Here is a 24,921-nt window from a genome sequence, read left to right as displayed (position 1 = left end):
ATAATATTACCAACACTTTCTCAAATATTTCCATAATAATATTTCTGTTATATCTTCTTAATGTGCGTTTGATTCCTGAGTGGCCACAGAAGATTGGATTGCTGTGGAATTTTGAATCTTATTTTTTCAATTCAACTTTTTTAGACCAAGCCTTTCTGGACAGACAACAGTTTTCTAAAAAATCTAGTAACCGTTAAGCCCTTGAATATGTAAATATAAGGTTTTAAGTGGTGGACCAAAAACTCATCCGCTCATTAAAAGTCTAGATCTCTCCTTGATTTGGATGTAGATGTTCTAAATTTTTGAATCTGTGAAGATAGTTACTTTAAAAGTTCGCGAAGAAGAAGACAATTTAGTCAAAAATGAATTTTAAAAATGTGTTAAAGTTCGTTTTTGAAAAGTTCATCCCAACACAAAATGTATTTTTAAATTCAAATAGCTCTTCGTTAAAAATTTCCTCGAGAAGTTTGTTGTCTCGGGAAAGTTGTGTATAGTGAAGGTTGTTTAAATTTGTGTTCCTTTTTTTTAAGTGAATCCAGAAAATGACAAAACATACCCACAGAGTGATACCTCCTACCTACCTACCTACCTATTAAAAATAAAAACGAAAAAGACGAAGTTTCCCCAACAAAAGATCGCAGACAATTTTTGCAAGACACCGAGGAGACTTCAGAAATTAAAAGAACGAAAAAAAAAACATAAAAACAAAACTCCATAGTCAAGTTGGCGTTCTGCGCATACCTGATGTAGATTCAATGTCCATCTGGCTGAAGCTGAAGCTAAAGCAAAAGCAAGAAATAAGCAACGGCTGCTTGCTTAACCATCACCAGAAAGAAGTTCCTTGTTCTATCATTCGTTTGGTTTTGACTCCAAAATGCGCGAAGGCATCCGGAGAGACGACCATCATCACGAAGAGGATGCGCACAAGGTCCTCTGTGAAATTCTGCTCCTTTTTTATTTTTTGGTAAGGCAACAAAAATTATTATACACACGGAACGGAACGAAGAAGCTACTCTAGAAATATGGCCAGAGCCGAGCGCAGGTATCCATTGCATGGTCCGTGTTTTGGTGTAACGCCTGTCCAATGACCACGCAAAGTCAATAATTCGGTTTTGCAGCTTTTGTCTTTGTCATATTTCATTTTTTCACATGCGTTTTCAGTGAATTCTCGGGAATCGCCTCCGGAGTGCGCGAACTTTATTGGTGACTCCCGCGCGCAATATCCTCGCCACAGGGTGGCGTGTTGTGAAAAATCCAACAGCTGTCTTCGGTTCAAGTGTCGCCAAATAGCACACCCTGTGCGAGAGAGAAAAACATACAGAACATGCTTATGTACCTGAATCTTGAGGTTGTTTTGGCAGTCACGATTTTTGGCTTCCTTCCAAAAAGGTATGTGTGATCATAATGCGCCTGTTCTGGGCTACGCTGCTGGCTGTGATGAAGCAGGCTTCCCAATTTAGGACCGCGCTGCAGCAGCAAGACCCTCCGATTCCGATTAATAGAATTTTAATGATTTTCGTTCTTTTAATGCGCCTCCTGTGCACTGTGCACAGTCAGAATTCAGAATTCAGAATATAGAAACCGAAGCCGAACACATCAGGTTGTTGTAGTCTTTTTGGCCTTGTATGAGCTTGTGACAATTTCAAATTCAGATTCCTGATTCCTCATTGCGAGTTGCAAGTTGCGCGAAGCCGAGGCCGAGGAGAAACATCGTGGACCATTGTTAGGTGCACGCCTCCTGTCCTGTGTACAGCTCTCTGGCTGGATGATGGCTGGCTGGCTGTGCTATGTTGCTATGTAATATGTTTATGCTGAAAGCTGGAGTCTGTCGACTGTTGCAGTTGTCATAAAACTCTCATAGCACGAGATTCCATACACTCTCACAGCCAGCAGCGTACACATAATGCTCGACAAAGAACAAATGACTGTTGAACACTATCTGTCGTGTTAATCGCGAATTTCAAATGAATTGCTCCATGAGCCTGCATGGAGTTCTTTGGGTCTTCGTGGTCGTGGTCTTTTTGGATGCTGGTTGTTGAGAGCAGTGAGGTGGTTAAGCAGGAGGTCTGTGGTTTTCTAAACTCAAATAGAAGAGAATAGACCACAAGACTTGGGTGCTCAATGGTGTTTTTAAAGCCTGTTCAGGGCTGGACTTAGCATAAACTAGTAAGTTGTTGCACTGTAGACTAGTTACTACCCCAACACTTCTTTGAGTCTTCCCTAACGTCCTATCTTTCTGAAAAAACTTCTGTAGGCTTATTTATGACAAAATCAACTCCTCTGACAAAAATAAGTTGAATCTCATTAACCGTTGCAGTGTGGTTAGAGCCAAAATAGTAGGCCCATTCGTCTAGTCCACCTCTGAATTTGTTCTATTGCACGTGCGATTTGGTCTTAAAAGACTTCTCTTTATCTGCCAACCAGCCATCCCATCGATTCTAGAATACTGAATTCGAATGACTATTTGCTGAGACCGTTTGGCATAATCGGATAGTTGTGACGACTTGCAAAGTTCCATATGGACTTGATGGCGATGGCGGACTGCGAGAATCTCGTGGGCTAATCTCTGATAGCTTGTTGATTTTTGCTAGCGTTTTCTTTTTTGTATTTTTAAATTTTTGTGAACTTTTTCTTACATATATATTCGTTATGTTGTCGTGCTGGTCTTTTTGCAATTCCTAAAATTAAAGTGCTCGAAGGACCCCAAGCAGTCTGCTGCGGTTTCGTCTCCTTTGGCTTTGGGTGCTATGCTAGGGAGATTCCAGCCATCCATTCCGCACTCTCGGCACTCGTATATAAGCCAGGTTATACCTCCTTCTTCTTAGGATTTAGATTCATAATCCCGCAGTGCGACTTCGCCTTCATATACATGTGTTGTATGCAAACTTTAAAGGTAGGTATGGAGGTTTTTGTTTGCTTTTCTTTCTCAAGGAATGTAATGGCACTTGAAGTTTATCGCGTTCCAGGCACATGTTTTGAGAATTTTTGTTTAGTTTTTTTTTTCTGTTTGGTTTCGTATTGAATTTTGTTGTTTAAATCTGCGACTTGTGAACAAGTTGGTATAAGAGTGAAAATTTATTGAGCTAAGGGCTGACATAACTCATAGAGCTCCTTTACTATGGCTTATGTAGGTATGTACATTATTCAGGACACCGGGTTAGCAGGTCGGTGAAGTTTTCTTTGTCTTTGGAGTTTTTCGCACGCGGCATTTATTACTGTTTTGTTTGTGTCTGCATATAGATACATATATAAATTATTTCTTCTTTAAACAACCATCATGAAGGTGAGAGAATTTATGGACTTAATAGATATTGATATGGAGTGTGGCCGTGTGGGGAATTCCTTCAGTGGACAGGCACAGCATTCCACTTTCACAAAACATCGATTTGAAATAATTGATGGGCCTTGGGTAGTTATAATGACATTTCGAACGGAAAATTAATATTGTTTTGTTATCTTCTGAAATAAATTGTTGATATTTGAGACTTAATGAAGTGACTTAAAATCATTACTTTTAGTTATAAACTATTAGTACTAAAAATTAGAAATTAACTTCAATCTTAGTTGATCTTGTACAAAATAATGTTTTTAAATTCTGGTAAAACTAAACCAAAATCATTTGAAATTGGTAGTGTTTGCGGCAGAAAATTGAGACATAGTAAAATTGTTACACTAAGTTGGTTCAATGTTCCGAGTATTTCGGCGAGAAACAGCCTTAACAGTTAACTTTTATAGCACTGCGGTGGACAAAAATTTTGTCCAATAAGGTTTTTGAGATATTTTTGTAGAATACGAAAAAAACACATAAAAAAGGCTTTTTGGGGTTATCATTGTTCAGAAAAAAAAGCCTTTTAGAAGGTCCTCTAAATCTATAATCTCTTTCTTCAATATACAGTTGATATTTGTATTTATAGTATTTCAGAACTTTTTTGAAAAATTATCATAGTTCATCAGTTCACAAAAAGTTAAGAGGGCCGTCTACCTTCGAGTACAGCCTCGATATCGAGTCTCAAACCCAGCCCCACCCTGCCAATTTACCTTGTAACATTTATTTTTAAACGCGCTTTCTCAAAAGTAGCGTTTTTCAGAACTGCACGATTTCGACAATCCATAGAAGATATCCATAATCTGTTAAGCGGAACTTATTCACAAAACATCTAGCTTGGTCTGGACACAATCTTTTTTTAATTTTTAACTTCCCATAGGAAGTTATTGTAATGGGCCCCATTTTTCAAATTTAAAATTTGTTTTAAAACAAAAGATTTTTAGAAAGATGTCTGTGCGTGCGTGCGTGTGTACATACGTTCGTACGCCCGTTCGCGACGCTTTTGTCATCGTCCATAGCTCAAGAACCAGAAGAGATATCGGCTTCAAATAACATTTATCTGGTTAAACAGCTAATAAGGCAGTTGGATGCAGAAAGGGCTCTCAAGAATATTGCGTGGGTGTTTTTTTTTAAACATAGCAGTTTAAAAAAAGGTAAACATTTTAGTTAACCCTAAATATCTCATGAACCAAAAACGCTAAAGACTTGAATTAAAATTTATATAATATTATATTGTAGCGTAATACCAAACACCTATAATTAAAAAATCCAATTAACTGTGTTTTTATAAGTCAAAAAAACTGAAAAAAATGTGTCAATTCGAAAATTATACGAATGCAAAATGATTTTATCTCCAAAATAATTTTGTGCAACGAACAATAACGTTTTCAAAATCTGGTAATATTTTGAGAAAAATCGAATTACAATTTTTTTTTATAAAAAATAGAAACCTGATAAAACATTATTGAAAGTTGGTAAAAATTGAATTTCGACTCAAATATCTTTTCAAACCTTTGAGATATTGGCTTTAAACTACTTTTATCTTTTAAAAAACATTGTTGTCATCAGTTAGTAAAATTTTGGGAATAATCGAATGGACATTTTTTTACTAAAAATAAAAACCTAACAGAAAAACAATACTAAAACTTGGTAAAAATTTACTTTTGACTCAAATAGCTTTTCAAAAATTAAAAATCATTGTCTTACAACTTTTTTTATGTCTCATAAAATATTGTATTTATATTCAGTAGTTTTTTTTTTACAAAAATTCCAATAGTCCATTTTGTCATAAAAAGTAAAATCCACAACAAATAGTATACGCAAATTGGTGTTTGGTTCTTCATCCAATTTGTAGATATTTAAGAAATGCTACTTAAATTGGTAAACATTTTTTTCGACTAAAAATCTACTTAACAAAACAAGATTTTCAAACTAAACTATTTCTTTATATTTTTTTTTTAAATTAAGAAGCACTCAAGTTGTTATTAGTACCCTTTATATGTTTATATTTAAACACAGTGCGAGCGTAAGGAAAATAGGGAAGGATTTAAAAGGAGATACAGGTGCACATTGGTCTTAAAGTTCTGAACATCAAAATGGGAGGGAAAAACAGAGTTGGCCAAAGCATTCCACATTCTCGATGTGCGATTTAAGAAAGAACCTCTCTAGTTGATAGTACGCCCGAAATTGACCTCAAGGGTAAACTGATGAGCATTTAAAGAGCATTACGGCTGAATTGTTTAAGGGGTGGAATGCAATTCGACAGAACATTGTTTGTAAAAATATCTATAAAACAACGAAAGGCATGAAACATTGCGGCGGTGATCTAGCGATGTAAATGTTTCGATTATAGTTCTGTCTCCTATCAATTTTAAAGCTCTTTTTTGAATTTTATCTAAGAGATTTAAACATGTTTTAAGGGCACCTGCCCAGATATGCGAATTATATTCAAGCTTTGGACGGATGAGAGCATTGTAGATTATAGCCAGATCAGAGGGGGTAACAAATTTCTTGCATCGTCGGAGAAATCGTAAGCACCTGGCAGCATTTTTGGCGATGTTGAATATGTGATCATTCCATAAGAGGTGATCTGTAATACACATACCGAGTACTGATAGTTGATTGGTTTCTTGGATGCAAGTGCCACTCATGGATAGTGGCAGGGGGGGGGGGGGGGGTGCGTTACGCTTTAACCACAGGAGACAGCATTGAGTTTTCAAAGCATTACATTCTACACGGCTTTTGATTCCACATTTGGACAATTCTGTCAAGATCAGAATTGAAAGAGCTTATCATACGCTGCCGTTGAAGTTCCACATCCGAAGGACAAGGATGTGAATTTAGGAACAAATATGAAAAGCTGAGGGTACTGTCGTTTGCGAGGCAATTTAATGGATTAGAAGTGACAGACAAAAGATCGTTTATGACTAAAGGGAAGAGAGTCGGAGACAAAACGGAGCCATGGGGGACACCAGCATTTATTTTATGAATTTCAGACTTCCATCATCCATCTAAAATACAATTTGTATTGAAAGGTTTAAAAAGGTAATTTCTAATCCAAAGAAGAAGAGATTTGTCAATACCAACAGCACGCATTTTCAATAAGAGAGCTTGGTGCCAAACTCTATCAAATCCTTTTGAAATATCAAATGCAATAATCTTACTTTCTCCAAAACAATTTAAAGATTTGTTCCACTGTTCGGTGAGATGAAATATGAGATCACCAGTGGACCTATTGCTATGAAAGCCACACTGTCGGTCATTAAGAAGCTTCCGTTCTTCAAGATATTTGTGCTGCAAGCAAATCAATCGAGCTTACATAGGGAGTGTCATTGTGAACGAGCGTTATAACCGAAGATGACATGGTTTTTTAGTACGTTTTTACAAGTGACAAGAAATTTGTGCTACCTTTAATTTCTGATCATGCAAAAATTAGTTTCGTCGAATATGGCCATTATAGATCTCTCTAGATTGTTTAAACTTATGCCGCTTTTCCTTAGTCGGGTTGGCTTTATAACAACGGAAATTACATCTCTCAACCTAATAACCTCCTTACAGCCCGAATAAAGCCATGAGTTCTCTTTGGGTTTGATAGATTTTACCCTATTCGGAAAAAAATTTCTCATTCCACGAAGTATTAAATTTGTTACCATATCTGCGCTGGAATCCACGTCACTATCAAGAAAGCATAGTGACCAGTTAAACTTCCTGAACAATTCATTGAGACCGTCCCAGTTGGCTTTCTCATATTGCCAAACGGTTCTCATAGGAAAAATATGGTTGGTTATTTTATAATTTTTAAGAATAATTCAACTAACAAATTTTTTAACCCAACCCTACAAACTTTTAGCAAGACAAATCGACAGAGGGGATGGGAAGTTATCAGTGTGGGTCGCATCACAGCCTCTTTCTTTTTTATTTTGTACAGTCTTTTAAGATTGAAAAACATGGTCAAAAACTGCAATTTTTTTCAAATCGCTGCCATTTTGTGAAATTTTCAAATGTTCTTAAAAGGTTTTGTCTAGACCTAATCAACGTTCAAATAAAGTTTTTGTTTTAAGGTTATGAAGCTGAGATAGGGAAAGTTTTATTTTAAAAAGTCATCTTTTTTTTTGTTTTTCATTAAAGTTCAAGAATTGACTAATCAAATAAAAAATGTCTGTTCAACTATCATGTGTATTTTATTTGCAGTCCATCCTTGAATAAGAGGCCCGAAATTTGAGCGCCGAGGTAGACGACCCCCTTAGAAACGCTAAACCATTTATGCCTAAACGATTTACAACAGAAAAATGCAAAACAGTAGAAAGTAGTTTTTGTTCTTATAACGAATTCATCTATATTCTACTATATCGACTTTGTAAATACATTCAAAAATATAAAAATAATGTTGAAAACGGTTATTTTGAAAATTTGAGAAGATAATTAAAGTCGGAGCAGGAAATTCATATAAAGTCAAAGACAGACTCGTAAAGTAAGATGATAAAAGGATATAGTAAACAAAGATTTGTACTCTACAAAATCATGTAACAAGTTGTTGTAAGGGGATGTGTTGTGTCTTTACTTAGCCTTAAGAACCCAGTTCTTGGGTGCCTTTAGCCTTTCAACGTTAACAAATGCTAAGACGAGATTCGAATACAATAATTACTTAATCCTATAACCCCCCCCCCTTACATCACTGCAAAAATTGGTGCAATTGTGTCATGGAGCACATTTGTACTTCAGAATGTTTTTTTAGTTTAAATTTTATTACTCAAACAATCATCAGATAAGTAAAGTTGAAATTTTAAAATAAGAACAATACAAAAGTTTTTTTTTAAATAAAACTTAAACGGTTTTGGATATCAATGAAATTCTTTGTTCCTGTGAAAGTACGTTTGATGCCATTGTGAATGGAACTCCATTCTTTTGCATAGCCACAACATGCTTGTTTGCAGAAGTCCAGGTTCTGAACCCAACTTTCGACGGTTTACTAGCATAAATCTTCCAATACTGCTGCAATTTTACATTCGATATTCGTACGAAGTTCATCAGACTTAACGTAGCCCCACATAAACGCGTTCTCCAAACTTCGTTTTCAATAAACTGATTGTGACATTAGCTGTGTGGCTTGTGGCACTGTCCTGTTGGAACTACAAGTCCTCCAAGTCAATATCATCCAATTTGTCGGGGTGCAATGATGACTCATGGAGTACGTGTGTATTGCTGTCTGCCCAATACCGCATATTTTTTGACGAAGCCATTCATGATGTTTCCATAAAAATCCTAATCATTTTTAAGTTGTTGCTCAGCAAAGTTCACGAACATACGACGCTTCTGGTGGTCAAGCGGCTTCAGTTCTTGCGTCAATTTAATCTTGTAAGGATGTAGGCCAAGGTAGAACGATTATGATGACCATAAATTGGACATAGCCCTCTTAACGTTAAGGCCACTGACTCCGGATTTCGGTAGTCAGTGGCCTCGTTGTCAGTTGTTGGCTCGTATATTTTTCTATTATGAAATGGAAAACGTTATTAAAAAGGAACGTCAAAAAAGCGGTAAGAAACATGGCGTTCGTTTGCTGTCCCTGTGTCACTCTACTTATGTAACGACCCTGTTGAAAAACCCTGGAATGGAATCGGCTAAGGTGATTGTTGCACTCAATTTTTTGATAGTCGAATTGATCATCATTTTCATTCCGTCTGTGTAAGATGATTCAACTCAATTCAATTCCATTGAACAATTTCAGATTCAAATTGTCAAAATTCGTTGTTGCCTTGGTGAAATTGATTCTTATAAAAAATCAAAATAAAAGTTTCAAATTGGCTGATTTTGAATAAAATTCTTACTTTTCTTGCTTTTTTTCGAATGTCGTAACTTTGTCGGTCACAGGAATGTGTTTTTTAAAAGGAACAAAGGGAACTTAGAAAATTTTCCAGTCGTTTGTGTAAGTGTCTGGTACCTCTATTCGGAACAAACAAATTTGTTTGAAAAGGACTATCACATTTTTTTGTGATAGCTTTTAGGTATCAATTTGACTATCACTTTGTGTAGATCAAATTCGATCACTTTGATTGTCATTTATCAACAATCACCTTAGCCGATTCCACCCCTGTATAATATAAATTTGTTTGACAACCAGTTTTGAAGTCATGAAATGCCATAAGTTTAAAATTTCTCGCAGACCTGTTAAGAAAGTTCAATCCATTTTTCTCCTTCCGTTGGGTTCTTAAAATCTGGAGTAAGAAGATTATGCGAATAAAAAGGTCTGCTATTTCTAATTTGTTATTCAATTACAATTGACAGCTGTGGCTATAAATTTAAAATCGTATTTTGGCGGTATTTGAACAAAATATCGGATAGTGAGTTATAACGTGAGGCCCAAGTTTTTATGGTGTAAACTAGTTGTGAGTAAAAGTCAACCGATTTCGCCAAATTTAAATAGACTACTGACCCGTTTCAACGAAGTTAATTAAAAACGAAGGGTACATGGATTCTGACGAAGAAGATAAGCTTGATGCATTTGATGCTGAATGTGATGATGCAGACTATCCAAGAAATTGAGTTAGAAAAATCCGATTATTAATTAATAAAGGTTGAGGCAACAGGTCCAATAGAAATTTGTTTAGAGCCTGACGAAATTGTTTATAGTGATCCAATTCAGAGAGAATGAAATGGTTTGTACAAGTCAAACACAAATCCGGCAGATGGTTTTACTTAACAACATCCTAGACATACCAGCAATAGCGATTTTCATAATTTTTCTGGCGGAGGAGCACATGGAGTCGAAAATGAATGACCGTTCACAGCCTGGAACGCACAACAAAATAGAGAAAACTAATTTGGATTACTTCGAGGTCTGGCAACAATCCTGTTACTGGATTTTTTGTAAGGTATTAAATAGTGGGGGTACCAATGATCTCTATGCTAGTATATTCTAAAAGCTGAGAACTAATTTTTGGCGCAAAAAAACAGTTGCTATTAAAGTTGCAAGTAGTCTTAATAAAGGAGATAACAGAAACATTCGTCTAACACCACGTAGTGGTCACGTTTCTGAGAAAAAGTGAATCAAAGGTACAACTTTTCCGAATATTTTAATAGGGAGGAGAGCCATTACGAATGCATTGCACCTTGACGACTTTGTTATCGCAAATTTGGTTTCGACAACGTTAAGGTGGACGCATTTGTCCTGCTGGCGTTGCCCAAAACGAGTTTTTGTTTATGTTTTTAGACATAACGGAAACCACTTGGAATTGGTCCCATCCACAAATAAAGATGACATACATCTCTGTAGATGTGCCAAAAACACTTTTTCTGGAACCACTCAAGATTGGTCATATTCGAAAGCTTCCGGCTTTCTGAATGCGTACATAACAGACTAAAGACGCGACCATGACAGATTAACTACTCACTATTGCGATTTAAGTTACGATTTGTATGTTATCAATTAATTTGTAGAGGTAATTTCTTCAAATCTAACATATTTATGCACATAAGGATAACTAGAGAGGTTTTAAAAGGAGTTGCGATGTGCACCTGAATATTATAAGAAAAGAATCCAAAGTTGTTCACTGATGAGGCTAAATATTGTTCTTACGACGAACAAATCGAACAATAAGCTCAACGTTTAAGTTTTATTTGTCAAAGTGATTGATATCTCGAGGTTAGAATGTTCAACCATGACACATTGCATTCATAATATACAAATCAAAGAAGGTAACTATACATGTCCGATTCGACAAAAAATAACAAAATTGTCTGCCCCTTAGCCACATTCAGCTAATTCAAAATCTATTGACTGAAATGGCAGCTCTATTAAGCCAATTCCAGGAGATGCTGCGTTCATAATTTTAAACAATGAACCTACTCAATGCCGCCTCCACGCTCCACCTTCCAGCTTCAAAAAATTTGGAGTCTCGCATTCAAACCCAACACGTTCAACAAGAAACATATTGCTCCAGGAATATGACGTATTTCTATACAACAATAGATTTTTATGAACGGCTTTAGATAGAATTCGAAGAATCGACATGGTTCTTAAAAAAATATTGAGAAGACAATTATTATTGTTGAATAAAAAATATTTTAATAATAAATAATAATAACAACAAAAAAAAAAACAGTTCAATGTGATGATTAATTGATAGACCATGAATTGACGGAAATATTATTTGTGGCACATTGTTCGGTGTGTTTTTCTATTTTGTTTTCTTATAGAAACTTCTAAGTTGGTTCAGGTTCAGGTCCAGGTTTAGGTGTTTAGGCGATAACAAAGGGTGTTAAGAAACAGTGTTGTTCGAATGGGACTTGTAAGTTGATTGAGTCAACGCAATTTGATTGAAATCAAACAACAAAACATGATTTTTTTTAAATAGTATAATAAACATAATCAAATCAAAACCAAATAATATTCACAGAACTTGTTAGGTTGTTGAAATAGTAATTTGTTAGAAGGAAAAATACAATTCACAATTGAAGCATATTTGCTCGTAAGTAAAGGTTAGGAAAGGACAAAAAGTGAGGTAAAAACTATAAACCCTCTTCTAATTAACCAGTTAGTTCTGGAATTTTGCCAAAACACCCAAGAACTAGCTTTCGTAAAAATTGGACATTTCGTAATAGCACATTTCTATACACAGAAATAAAATCAAAAACATCGGTGTCAAAATAAGCCGAGTCGGTGCTAGGGCAGATCAGACTTTTAGTCAGAGGAGGGTCACACTCTTAAAATAAAGGTAAGTTTTTTAGCACTGCTTAAAAATGTTCTTCAATTTTCTGTTAAGTAGGCTGACAAAATTACAATATCATAATATTTGTGCATCTTAACTCTATATTTACAATTTCAAGGCATTTCAAGATTTCAAAAGTTTAGTATACAAAAGTCTAGAGGGGTTTTGGGTGTATTTTATGCAGAATTAAATAAAGGGTGATTTTTTTGAGGTTAGGATTTTCATGCATTAGTATTTGACAGATCACGCGGGATTTCAGACATGGTGTCAAAGAGAAAGATGCTCAGTATGCTTTGACATTTCATCATGAATAGACTTACTAACGAGCAACGCTTGCAAATCATTGAATTTTATTACCAAAATCAGTGTTCGGTTCGAAATGTGTTTCGCGCTTTACGTCCGATTTATGGTCTACATAATCGACCAAGTGAGCAAACAATTAATGCGATTGTGACCAAGTTTCGCACTCAGTTTACTTTATTGGACATTAAACCAACCACATGAATGCGTACAGTGCGTACAGAAGAGAATATTGCGTCTGTTTCTGAGAGTGTTGCTGAAGACCGTGAAATGTCGATTCGTCGCCGTTCGCAGCAATTGGGTTTGTGTTATTCGACCACATGGAAGATTTTACGCAAAGATCTTGGTGTAAAACCGTATAAAATACACCTCGTGCAAGAACTGAAGCCGAACGATCTGCCACAACGTCGAATTTTCAGTGAATGGGCCCTAGAAAAGTTGTCAGAAAATCCGCTTTTTTATCGACAAATTTTGTTCAGCGATGAGGCTCATTTCTGGTTGAATGGCTACGTAAATAAGCAAAATTGCCGCCTTTGGAGTGAAGAGCAACCAGAAGCCGTTCAAGAACTGCCCATGCATCCCGAAAAATGCACTGTTTGGTGTGGTTTGTACGCTGGTGGAATCATTGGACCGTATTTTTTCAAAGATGCTGTTGGACGCAACGTTACGGTGAATGCTATCGTTCAATGCTAACAAACTTTTTGTTGCCAAAAATGGAAGAACTGAACTTGGTTGACATGTGGTTTCAACAAGATGGCGCTACATGCCACACAGCTCGCGATTCTATGGCCATTTTGAGGGAAAACTTCGGAGAACAATTCATCTCAAGGAATGGACCGGTAAGTTGGCCACCAAGATCATGCGATTTGACGCCTTTAGACTATTTTTTGTGGAGCTAGGTCAAGTCTAAAGTCTACACAAATAAGCCAGCAACTATTCCAGCTTTGGAAGACAACATTTCCGAAGAAATTCGGGTTATTCCGGCCGAAATGCTCGAAAAAGTTACCCAAAATTGGACTTTCCGAATGGACCACCTAAGACGCAGCCGCGGTCAACATTTAAATGAAATTATCTTCAAAAAGTAAATGTCATGAACCAATCTAACTTTTCAAATAAAGAATCGATGAGATTTTGCAAATTTTATGCGTTTTTTTAAAAAAAAAGTTTTCAAACTCTTAAAAAATCATCGTTATTATATATGCGATATGACAGCATCTATAGGGAAGAGCTCTACGGAGCATCTTGGCATCCCTGTCAAACTTATCTGTTTGTGCAGAATGACGATGGAGAATGCACACTGCTCTATCAAGGTCGGAAAAGATCTCCCCGATACATTTGATGTCATAAAAGGTTTTAGACAAGGCGATGCACTGTCATGCAACTTCTTCAACATCGTTCTGGAAAGAATTGTGCAAAACTCAACCGTCAACACTAGAGGCACAATCTTCTAAAGGTCCATCCAATTACTCGGATATGCAGATCTGATTGACATAATTGGAAGATCAAAGCGTGATGTCAATGGAGCATTGCGACGGAAGCGAAGAAGATGGGTTTAGTGGTCAATGAGGGCAAGACCAAGTATATGCTGTCATCAAAAAAGGACATTGAACAACGACGTCTTGGACAAAACGTCACCATAGACAGCTATAACTTTTAGGTAGTTAAGGACTTTGTGTACCTAGACACCGCTATTAATACAGGCAACGACACCAGCGCTGACATCAAACGAAGAATAACTCTTGCAAATCGCTGCTTCTTTGGACTTAGAAGGCAATTGAGAAGTAAAGTCCTCTCTCGAGCATCTAAAATTACCATCCATAAGACACTTACCATCCCGGTTCTCATTTATGGCGCTGAGGCCTGGACCCTGTCAAAGAAAGATGAGAGCGTCTTAGGATGCTTTGAGAGAAAAATTCTTCGGGTGATTTTTGATCCCGTAGGCATAGGTATAACGACGAACTTAACGGGCTGTACCTAGCAGAATTAAAGTCCAACGGCTAAGATGGCTAGGTCATGTAGAGCTAATGGACATCAACGCTCCAGAATCCAATCCCGAGGGACGGCACAGTAGACTAAGACCGCGACTCAGGTGGCGCACCCAGGACCTCAGCCCACTTGGCGTGCGAAACTGGAGACAGATAGCTAGGGACCGAGCTGGCTGGAGACTCATGTTGGTTGAGGCCCAGGTCCGCCTCGGACTGTAGCGCCACCTTAAGTAAGTAAGTAAGTAAGTAATTCATTTTTTTATAAATATTTTAATACAGTTTGAATAAACATAACGAATTTTATAAAGCTTTGGCATAGCCGTCAGCTCAGTTGGCAAAGTATATTAAGCGATTTTAGTTTATGCAATAAAATTTTGATGAATTGATTTAAATAAATTCAGTACTTACTTGCATTGTAAAACTGTTTTTCTGGAAAAATCTTTGTCTTTGGTGTCTTAACACTGGGCAAATGATTATAAAATGGAGGCAGTCTTCTTTTGCTTTCATGTTGCATAGAGTACAGAATTGGTGGAAATTTTCGTTCTATGGACTGCCATTTAAGGTTAAGAGCTCACATCTGGATTTGAATATTAACGATATTTCTTTATAGCTGAATGTGTTTTCAAAATAATTATTGCTTAAAAGCTTATGATGTTGTGAGTAAATTATTCTGCTCTCAGATTGCTCAGCCTCTGCTACTAATTTTTCTCGGACAAAGTCTTCGTGTTTTTGAATTATCTTGTAAAGCTGCTTCTTCAGTTAAGCCAAGTTATTCAAATCAAATTGGACAACTTCTCCACAGCTATCGCCAATAGTTTGCCATTTTGCAACCCAAGAGTCTCTATTCCGCATTTCATAAAGGAGCATTTTCTTTGTCAAACGAGCATCTGAATCTTAAGGGTGTTGGTAAACAGTTTTACCATCCCCGTTTCTAAATAATAGCGTAGTTAGGTGTTCTATTTAGCAGATTAAACATTTTTTTTATGAAATTTCTTTGGAGCTTTTCTATTGCTTCAAACTCATCTGTTTCCCAAACTTGTGCTGCGTAACAAAGAGATGTTTTAACACCACATTGAAATATTTTGTATTTAGCTGACAGCAATACATTTTGGTTTGAAAAAATATTCCCCCATGTCATATTCAGCAAGCTTTGCGAAGACTTCTCCTTTTCAATTAGATGATTTTTGAAATCCATCGTTTTGTTAAATTTCACGCCTAAATAATTGTAATTTAATAGTGATTTCAAGACGATGGCCATTGAAGAACCAACCTTCTCTAACCAAACTGTGTTAAGATCTTGTAAATACCATGATTTTGGGTTTTTCAATATTTATTGCAAGTCCCCATGTGTTGCAGTATGTTGACAACCGATTCATCATAAGCTGCAAATTTTCTGGTGACTCTGAAAAGATCATCTGCATAGAGTAGAACCTTGATTGAAGTGTCAGCTATCCGAGTCCCACCAGAAAGATATTGGCCAATATCGTTAATGAACAATGCAAAGAGCAAAGGGAATCCTTGTTTAACACCAGCGTTAGTATCAAACCATTGTGAGAACGTAGATCCATCCCAAACCGCTGCTTCTGTACCAGTATACATATTCCTCAATACATTTAAAAGTTTTGAGGAGATTCTGAGTTCAGAGAGTTTAAAAAAGTGAATTTCTGTTCACAAGGTCGAAAGCTGCCGTAAAATCAACAAAAAAAGCGTTAATCTTTTTATTTCTGGATTGGAATGCTTTGAAAATTGACGTTAAAACAAATATCTGATCCACAGTATAATAGTTTTTCCTGAAACTCGCTTGAAAGTCAGTAATTATCCACCCACCCACTTTTCTATTCTGTTCACTAAAACACCGCAAAATATTTTAGCCATTACAATCATGAATGATATTCCCTGATAATTTTTGACGTTGTTTGGATCACCTTTCTTATGAATAGGGAAAATAACAGATTTTGGAACGAGGAGGGAAATAAACCGATTGAAAGAATGTTGTTGAAAGTTTTACTATAGTAGTGCCTTCAAGTTCTTTTCAAATCATAAATATTTTGAAGTGTAGTTTTGATTTCATAGACGCTTCCTCCGCTTGCACGCTGCGTCAAAGACAAGTTTGAATCCATTAAAAAGGCTTTTAAATTTTAGAGAATTTTCGTTCATAGTATGTGTTTCGAATATAAGAAATACGTCAAATGATTTACCATAATTAAAGAAATCGGAAAAAAAGAATTTTTTTTTACGAATACAAAACGTCAAATATAGTTCCTATAAGTCGCAAGTTATAAGATAGAATAAATTACAAGTTTGAGGAATTTAAATGGAACTTAGTATCAAATTTGTGATCTTTTATTAAAGGCTCTTTTGAAAATATTTTAAAGCATTAGTACAATTTTGAGAAAAATCTTATTGACTGTTTTCTTACAAAAAATACAAATCTAAAAAAAGAACAATACTAAAACTTGGTAAAAATTTACTTTCGATTCAATTTTTTTTATTGTTTTCGATATTCAGAAGTTTTTTTTTATAAAAATCCAACAATCCTTATTTCATTACAAAATAAAATCTACAAAAATAGTTTCCAAATTTGGTAAAGATTGATGTTTTCGAGTAAAAATCTATTTAACAAAACTAAATTTTAAAACTAAACTATTTCTTTATATGAAAAATATTGTTGGTAATTTAACAATTTTCAAGATTAATTCAACTGACAACTTTTTTAACCCAACGCGAAAACCTACAAATTTTAAGCAAGACCAATCGACAGACGGGATGGGAAGTTATTAATGTGGGTCGTATCCCAGCATCTTTTTTAGTTTTATTTTAAGGCATGAAACATTTCTTTTTTATTTGAGCGATGTATATGTTTCATATTTTGTTCTATTGCCTATCATTTCCAAGACATAAACTTGTTTTAGGGCACCTGCCCAAATGTGTGAGATATATTCAAGTTGTAGATTATTTGTATATTATCAGGAAGAGAGTCGGAGACAAAACGGAGCATTGGGGGACACCAGCATTCATTGTATGAGTTTCAGACTTGAAACCATTCAAAAAACTTGTATTGAACGGTTAGAAAGGTTTAGTTTCTAATCCAACGAAGTAGAGATTTGTCAATACCAAAAGCACGTATTTTTTTGGTAAGATAGCTTAGTGCGACACTCTATCAAATGCTTTTGAAGTATCAAGTGCAATAATTTATAAGGTTTTGTTTGTTTTAGATGAACCATCAAGTCACTGGTGGACGCTTTGCTACGAAAGTCATATTTTCGGCCATTAGGACGCTTTTGTTATACATAAATGTAAACCTTATAGTTTTTCCTTATTATTTTTCTAACCCTGTCCTATGGATTTCCTTACTAAAAGTCGTCTGACGGTAGTCATCTTCTAAGGGAATTCGTCGGACGGTGACAAAATTTGACTGTGAATGAGGTGGCACAATAATTTAAAAAATTAGCAACCCTAGAGACGTGACAACACTTTATATTCCATCGGACTGCTTCAGACTTTTGTTAATGCAAATGGGTCACAAGAGGCAAATATTTGATACATGAAAAAGTTAAAGGGTTTTCCAATAAGGACTTAACTTTTTTTTGAAATAAAACAAAACAAATTATTACCGGCTTAAAGTTCATGGCCGCCGTTGTTAAGTTTACTCCGGTCCATTATTTGGACAAAATTTCGACGACTCGATGTCACATTTCGGCCTCAATTTTGGTTTAATGTTGGCTCTTAGCTCTTTAAACTTCGCCGTCGGCTTGTTTCATATCCTCATAAGAAAACAGTCTAAAGGCGTTAAATAGCACGATTAAGATGATGGGAGACTGGCCCATATCTTGAGTTAACACACTCATTAAACATACTCTTCAATAAATCGATTACAAGGTGGGCTGTGCAGCTTGTGGGATAATCCTGTTAAAACTACGTGTCGTCCAAATCCATATTTTCCAGTTTGGGTCAAAAATATTCAGAGTTACGTGGCCAGAGTTATTGTCGTCGAAAAAAAAAATTTGGCCCAATAACACCACCGGCAAACACACAGCACCAAAAAGTTACTTTTACATGAAATTTGGACTTTTATCCGACCATTAGTGCATATTTTTCTTATGGACGAAAATGAGCTGGTTGAGAAAAAATGAGCTGCGTCACTTAAACAGGAACGCTCTTAAAGTTGCGATAATCAACTCTAAACGTCAATAAAACATTTTTATAATATTCAGGCATTGCTGGTTCGAGTAATTCACAGTGTCTTTTTGGAATAAATTGACAATGACAGTTCAATGATTAGTGAAAGGGTGCGTTCACAAAAACTTGTTTCTTATACTATTTTCAGTCTTATCTAAAATATTTCGATTTTCTTGGACTTGAGTCGAAATGACAATACAAAAATATTTGAAATAATCCCCCAAACAGCCTCTATCATAATTATTTCAAGAAACAAAATAAATGAGGACCTAAAGAAAAACGAATAAGTCGCCAAGCAGCTTCCTTAATTATTTCTAATATAAGTCTTTTGATTTACCAACACTTTTAATACCATAAATTACCTTCTTTCATCGAAATTCCCTCTGAATGTTGACATTCTTATGTGTCGCCAGCATAAAAATAATTTGTTGTATTTTCAAAAAACAAAAAAGGTTTCATGCGTCTTTTTATATAAATTTCATTATCATATCAGACGACAAACAAAATATTATACAGATTAAGTTTTTGAGAAATTCCCATCCATATTATACTCATAATCAGAATATGATCTTTTTTGAAAAAAGACAAAAATTCCTTAGAAAAATCAAATTCATAGCTGCAACTGAAAAACAGTAGGAATTCCAAAACCACGATACAAGCTAAAAAGATGCATCTTGAGTCATTCAAAAAGATACATAAACTAATTAGGAAAAAATACATTCAGTTCTGTAATCTAAGATGAAGATCCTATCGCCCATTCACGCATAAACCATTATTTCGTTGGTTGGTTGTCGCGACCTGATGGCACTTATTATATTGGGGGCTGTTACACGGCTACCTGAAATTACACACAGTCTTCACATATTGTGGAGTATATTAGAGCAACGAGTTGTATAGTACAACTCGGGTATGGTGACCTTTGTCCCAATGGGGTCTTTCGTTTGAAATGCTAGAAATAGAAACAGAAATAAACCCATCTAGCTGCTAGGTCATTATACTGAGTGTAGAAATTCTGATGTAATAAAAAAGAGTCCATCAATATTAATTTCTCATTTGGTGAACCGTAAGTTCTATAAATTGCATTAATTAAATCAAATATTGATGTGGCGCTTTATCTTTCCATCGCACTGGCTACTGCTTTAATTGAAAATAATATTTTATCCTTAGCACCAGGGGGAGACATGGTCGATTATTAACGGCAAATGTTAGAAGCACATGTAACTCTCCGAATAGATTACCATCAAAAACACCACCAACAACAACAACTGTATACATTTCTCGTATACAATCCTTTGGGTGTAGGTTAGGTTCCATAGATACTTATGTATCTGGTTCTACACATGACAACTTTACATTTTGGAGGAGTCTATACCACATTCACCGCCCCACCCCTTCCCCCGCATTGGTTGATGTAGGTATTTTTGGAGTGTATATATGTATGTGTAGATAGTTTTGGTTATATGTTACATGTCCTGTCCATACTCCATGTCCAAAGAGCATGATGGGAGCGGGAGGGCGATTTATTTAATCGAATTATGCTAATCTAATTAATGATTGGTATCGATGAACAAGCTTTACATTATGAACAAATTAATTGCCACACTATGTTTGTTTACATTTGATCTCGTTTCGTTTTTTTTTATTTCTATTTTCTTTTATATTTGGTTAGATTATATAATTAGATGGAAAAAGCAATTATGTAATTCATATTATTTAATTAAAAATAATATTTTATCGAACATTTTTCGTCCGTTTCGTTTGAAAAAATAAATAAACAAATGGAAACTAATTAAATGGAATGTTAATTTGTTCATAGAGGATTAAAAAAACATGATGGAGATAGGTAATTTTGGGGGATTTATAGCTTCTTTACACAAGAAGTTGTAGATGTCGATGAAAAGGTTAAGTCTTTTTAAACCCTCACCACTCATGAAAGGACCTTTGCCAAAAGTTTACTAAGAAAATTAGTCGTGAAAAACGTAAAACAATTCATCAAAACTTGTTGGACACTCTACCTTTTTGATTTAAAGTTTCTGTTCAAAAACATCTTAAAAAAGAAGGAGAAAGAAGACCATTTCGAACAGTAGCCTTCTATTATAGTCGTTGCTAGGACTTTTTCAAATCGAACAGTCGGGAAACATGCGACTTCGTTCGGGTTCAAAGCTTTAATTAATTTCAACACTTCAAGGAATTGAAGATACGGTAGCGGCCTTCTTATTACGTCTACGTAATTCAATGGTTTTTAACCTTATGCGTAAAAACGAAACTCAAGAAACAGCGGAACCAGTACCAGGATATCATTAAGAGTATGGGCATAAAGCTCTCTTATCGAGAATATGTGCATTTGGTTGTTCTTAATTGGGTTAGTAATTATCTTTCGGACCATTCAATTCAAGTGGTATTAGACAGGTTTAAATTTAATAGTCACAAATTACACGATGGTGTGCCCCAGGACTCAGTTTTGTCTCCGATACTCTTTCTTATTTTTATAAATTATCTTTTGTCTGAAACTTCTAACCCACTAAATTGTTTCGATAATGACAGTGCCCTCAGCTTTTCATATTCGTCTTTAGATTATAATCCTTGTTCTTGGGATGTCGACTACCAACAGCAGCATAAATGATAAGCTCATTAAATTTTGATCTTGACAGCATTGATCTTGACTAGAATTGAATGCTTCGAAAAATCAATGCTGTCTGCTGAGGAGACTGAAAAACTTACAATTGTAGATATGTTCACCACAAACGACTTGTAGTGGAGAGGTAACATATTCGACATATCCGAAAATGCTGCTAATGATGGAAGAAGTTTTTAACCCCTTCTGAATATTATTTACAAAGCTTATTCCTCCGAAACTCGACTATAATTATCATATTTGGGTTGGTGCTTCAATAACATACTTGAGTCTTTTGTATAGAAAAGAAAAGAGAGCTTTGAAAATCATAGTCGGTCATTCTATTACTGTGAAATTATTTTCTCTTGAATAAAATTAAAAATAAAAGACAACAACAGCTTGGTAATTTCTAAATAAAATTCCTTAAAATTTGGATGGCATTTTTTGTAACTTGCTTAAATAGTTAAAAATAATGAACAAATTGAAATAAAGAAAAATTTCACTTCAATTTTGGAGAAAATCTTAATTTTAAATTCAACTATAATTTGTATTCATTAAATCAGGTTAAGTCTAGAAGGAGACATTCATTTTCAAATTTTGTACTTAAAAAGGATTCTTTGTATATTGCCCTTTTTCCTAAGAATGCGAAAAGCTATTACACTATCTTAAGCCATTTGTCTGTTTTTTTTTTTTTTGAAACAACCAAAATGAGGGTAAGGAGGATTGAAGGTTCTTATACATTTCACTTTTTTGGTTTAATACATTAATTTAATAAAATTATTTCCTAGACACTTCCTTATCTTTTTACCTACGCAACAACCTACTTACCTAAACAGATACTATCGGACTTATTCATGTACATATTTAAACTCTGGACCTATCTGCTTCCAAAAGGATAAATTAAGCATAGAAACATATTTTTTTAAATGGGTACACGTGTATATATTTTCATGTTTTTTTTCAATTCTAACACAGTTTTTTCGCACTGCAAAATATTAAAGAAAAAAGTCTGAAGCTAATATTAGAAGGTTAACGTAAACGGTATACGCGTTTAATTCTAGCTTGAGTCATGGCTTCACTGCGATCACGAAAAGACTTAAGTCCTTACAATTCAGATTAAAACACACCAACCTGCCTTCCTTAATACTCACTTTTAACAATTTACTATCCAAAATACAATTTTCAAAAATTATCTATCGAATATATAGATTGGTTTTATTATTTTTTCAATGATTAAATTCCTAATTTACAAAAACATAAAAGCATGGCATTTTGCCGTCTGTCTAGTTGACAAAACATGAAAATTTCACATAATATGAAAATTTGTTTTTGAGCAATAATTCGTATGTATTTTTGCAAAATATATTTATAAAAAAAAAAAATTAGTTTATCTTAGAAGCTTTCATTTATGATTTTGTTTCTGTAGAGAAGAGCTAGCCTGCAGTATTTGTATAATTTTTGTATATCCATATTGTTAAGCAGTTGTATAATTTGGCTTTGTGTCAACATGTCACTTCCGAATACATCCCTTCTGATTTCTCTTAAGATCGGACATTTACCCATAAAGTGAAAATTATCTTCTCTTTCACCTAAGTTGCACAAAGAGCACACAATGGGTAAATCATCTCTATGAGGTATGTAGTTCAGTGGCATAAGTTCGCTCCGCAGTTTTACCATCATTGAAATCTCGGCTGTACTATTGTCATCCCTAAAATAATTTTTCTCCTCCAGGTTATGATTCAATTGGCTATATAGTTGTCTGTAGATAGATCCTGTTGCCTCATTTATATATTTATCACGATGTTTTAAGTCCACTGCAGCAATGAGTTGATAAAGCGAAGTTTCTAATTCTTCACTGCACAGGTTTAAGACTATCCCACATTCTGAAGCAAGTTCCAACCAATCAGCGCACCAACTTGTCTTTGTCCTTATGACTTCAAGAGCTACTATTTTAGGTAGTCGATTATCATCCATCTTCAAGACTTTCGTGACATAATCCACTTGCATTTTTAATGTTCGAATGAACAATGGCGAGATTCCTGTTTCTAACATGATAACGTAGTTAGGTGTGCTACGCGGAAGCTGGAAGATTCTTTTGCAGTAGTATCGTAGAAGATTTTCCACCGTATCGTACTGCCTTGTACCCCATGTCTGAGCTGCGTAGAAAAGGATTGATGCTGATATCGCTTCAAATAATTTGAATTTACTGCTGTGTGCTATACTTTTGTTATGAAAGCATCTATTCCATGTAGCACTGATTGCACATTTTGCCTTCATTAATTTTTCCTTCAGATGTTTTTCCATACTCAGGTTTTGCGTGAAAATAACTCCTAGATATTTGAATTCCGTTACAACCTCTATATTTTCTCCATTATAATGCCATTTTTCGTTTGCACATTTGCGGCCTCTTCCACTCTTGAATATTAAAATCTTGGATTTGTCAAGGTTAACTATCAGATTCCAAACCCGACAGTATTCGAATAATCGGTTAATCATCAACTGCAATGATTCAGAAGAGGCTGCCAACAGAACAATATCGTCTGCAAACATCAATAGTTTTATTATCATCCCCACGTACTCTACTCCACATGGCAGAATGTCAACCAGATCATCAATGAACAATGCGAACATGCTTGGGCTCAATGTACAACCTTGCCTGACTCCCGATTGTGTTTTGAATTCTTCCGAAAGCGCTTCACCATTCCATACTTTACTTGTTGTGTCGTCGTAGAGATTCTGTATGACTCTTCCAAACTTGCATGACATACCTTTACTATATAGCTTATAAAATAGAGCCTTTCTATCGATCATATCGAAAGCAGCTCTAAAATCGACGAAGAAGGCATATAGCTTCTTTTTCTTGCGAAGGAATGTTTCAGCCATACATCTAAGGGTAAAAATATGATCGATCGTTGAATATCCACTTCTAAATCCTGCCTGGTACTCCTGCAGTAGTTTGTCGCTATCAATCCATTCGTTGAATCGTTTCTGTAGTATTAGTGTAAATATCTTGTATGAAGCATTTAGAAACGATATACCTCTGTAATTAGCTGGTTCAGCCATGTTTCCTTTCTTGTGAATCGGAAAAATAATCGATTCTTTGAATTCATTTGGTATAGTCCCGGTTTCCATGATATTGTTAAATATGAAAGTTAGCCTTGTGAGTAGTTCTGGTGTCCCATACTTATAAAATTCAGCTGATATGCCATTCGAACCTGCAGCTTTTCCATCTTTAAGCTTCGTTACAGCTGATATTACTTCTTGGTAACTAATTGTAGCATCAAGAACACCACATTCATAGGCTGGTATAGCGTATTCCACCGAAGGTGTCTCATGTACTGGATTCAACAGTTTCTCAAAGTGAGCTGCCAGAAGGTTTGGACTCAAGTTCGTTTGGATTGAAAACCGTTTGCCATTCAGCTGTCTTGCCAAGTTCCAAAAATCTTTTGAGTTTTTGCATAGCGCTAATCGTCTTGATTCAGCTTCGTAGAAAACAGCCTTTTTTTTATTACATATTTCTTTGTACGCCTTATTAGCCATCAAATACTGGTGTCTGAAATAGTCCTCATTTGAGGTCCTATACGCTCTTAACCAGCCAAACGATAATTTTCTGTATTTTTTACAGTCGGCATCATACCATGGTGCCGAAGAGTTTCGCTGAGTGTTGGTGTTAACTGTGTAGTAAGATGCTTTGATTATCTCTTCTATCTGAGGTAAATCGTAAGTTCTTTGGCATATCAGTGCATTATTTAATCTTAATTGATACTCTGACTTGTGTTTCGATTTCCATTTTATTTTCGGTAAGGTATTCAT

General features: G+C 35.3%; 1 protein-coding gene across 1 annotated transcript; it reads right to left on the bottom strand.

The window, feature by feature from the left end:
• Positions 1-1,009: 1,009 nt before the first annotated feature.
• On the bottom strand, positions 1,010-24,921 carry LOC129942637 (uncharacterized). Its single transcript, XM_056051664.1, has 2 exons — positions 22,668-24,921; positions 1,010-1,296 (listed from the first exon to the last, which is right to left on the bottom strand). The coding sequence occupies exons 1-2, from the start codon at positions 24,919-24,921 to the stop codon at positions 1,010-1,012; spliced, it is 2,541 nt and encodes an 846-aa protein (XP_055907639.1).

The sequence above is a fragment of the Eupeodes corollae genome, chromosome 1, assembly GCF_945859685.1.
Source record: "Eupeodes corollae chromosome 1, idEupCoro1.1, whole genome shotgun sequence".
Lineage (NCBI taxonomy): Eukaryota > Metazoa > Arthropoda > Insecta > Diptera > Syrphidae > Eupeodes > Eupeodes corollae.
The sequence above is the reverse complement of the archived record's forward strand: the minus strand, read 5'-3'. Positions and strand labels throughout refer to the sequence as shown.

Coding starts and splice junctions, on each gene's coding strand:
- LOC129942637 (XM_056051664.1), bottom strand. CDS start 24,921: ATGAATACCTTACCGAAAATAAAATGGAAATCGAAACACAAGTCAGAG. Junction 1,297..22,667: donor AGATAATTTTCACTTTATGG/GTAAATGTCCGA, acceptor TCTCTCGCACAG/GGTGTGCTATTTGGCGACAC.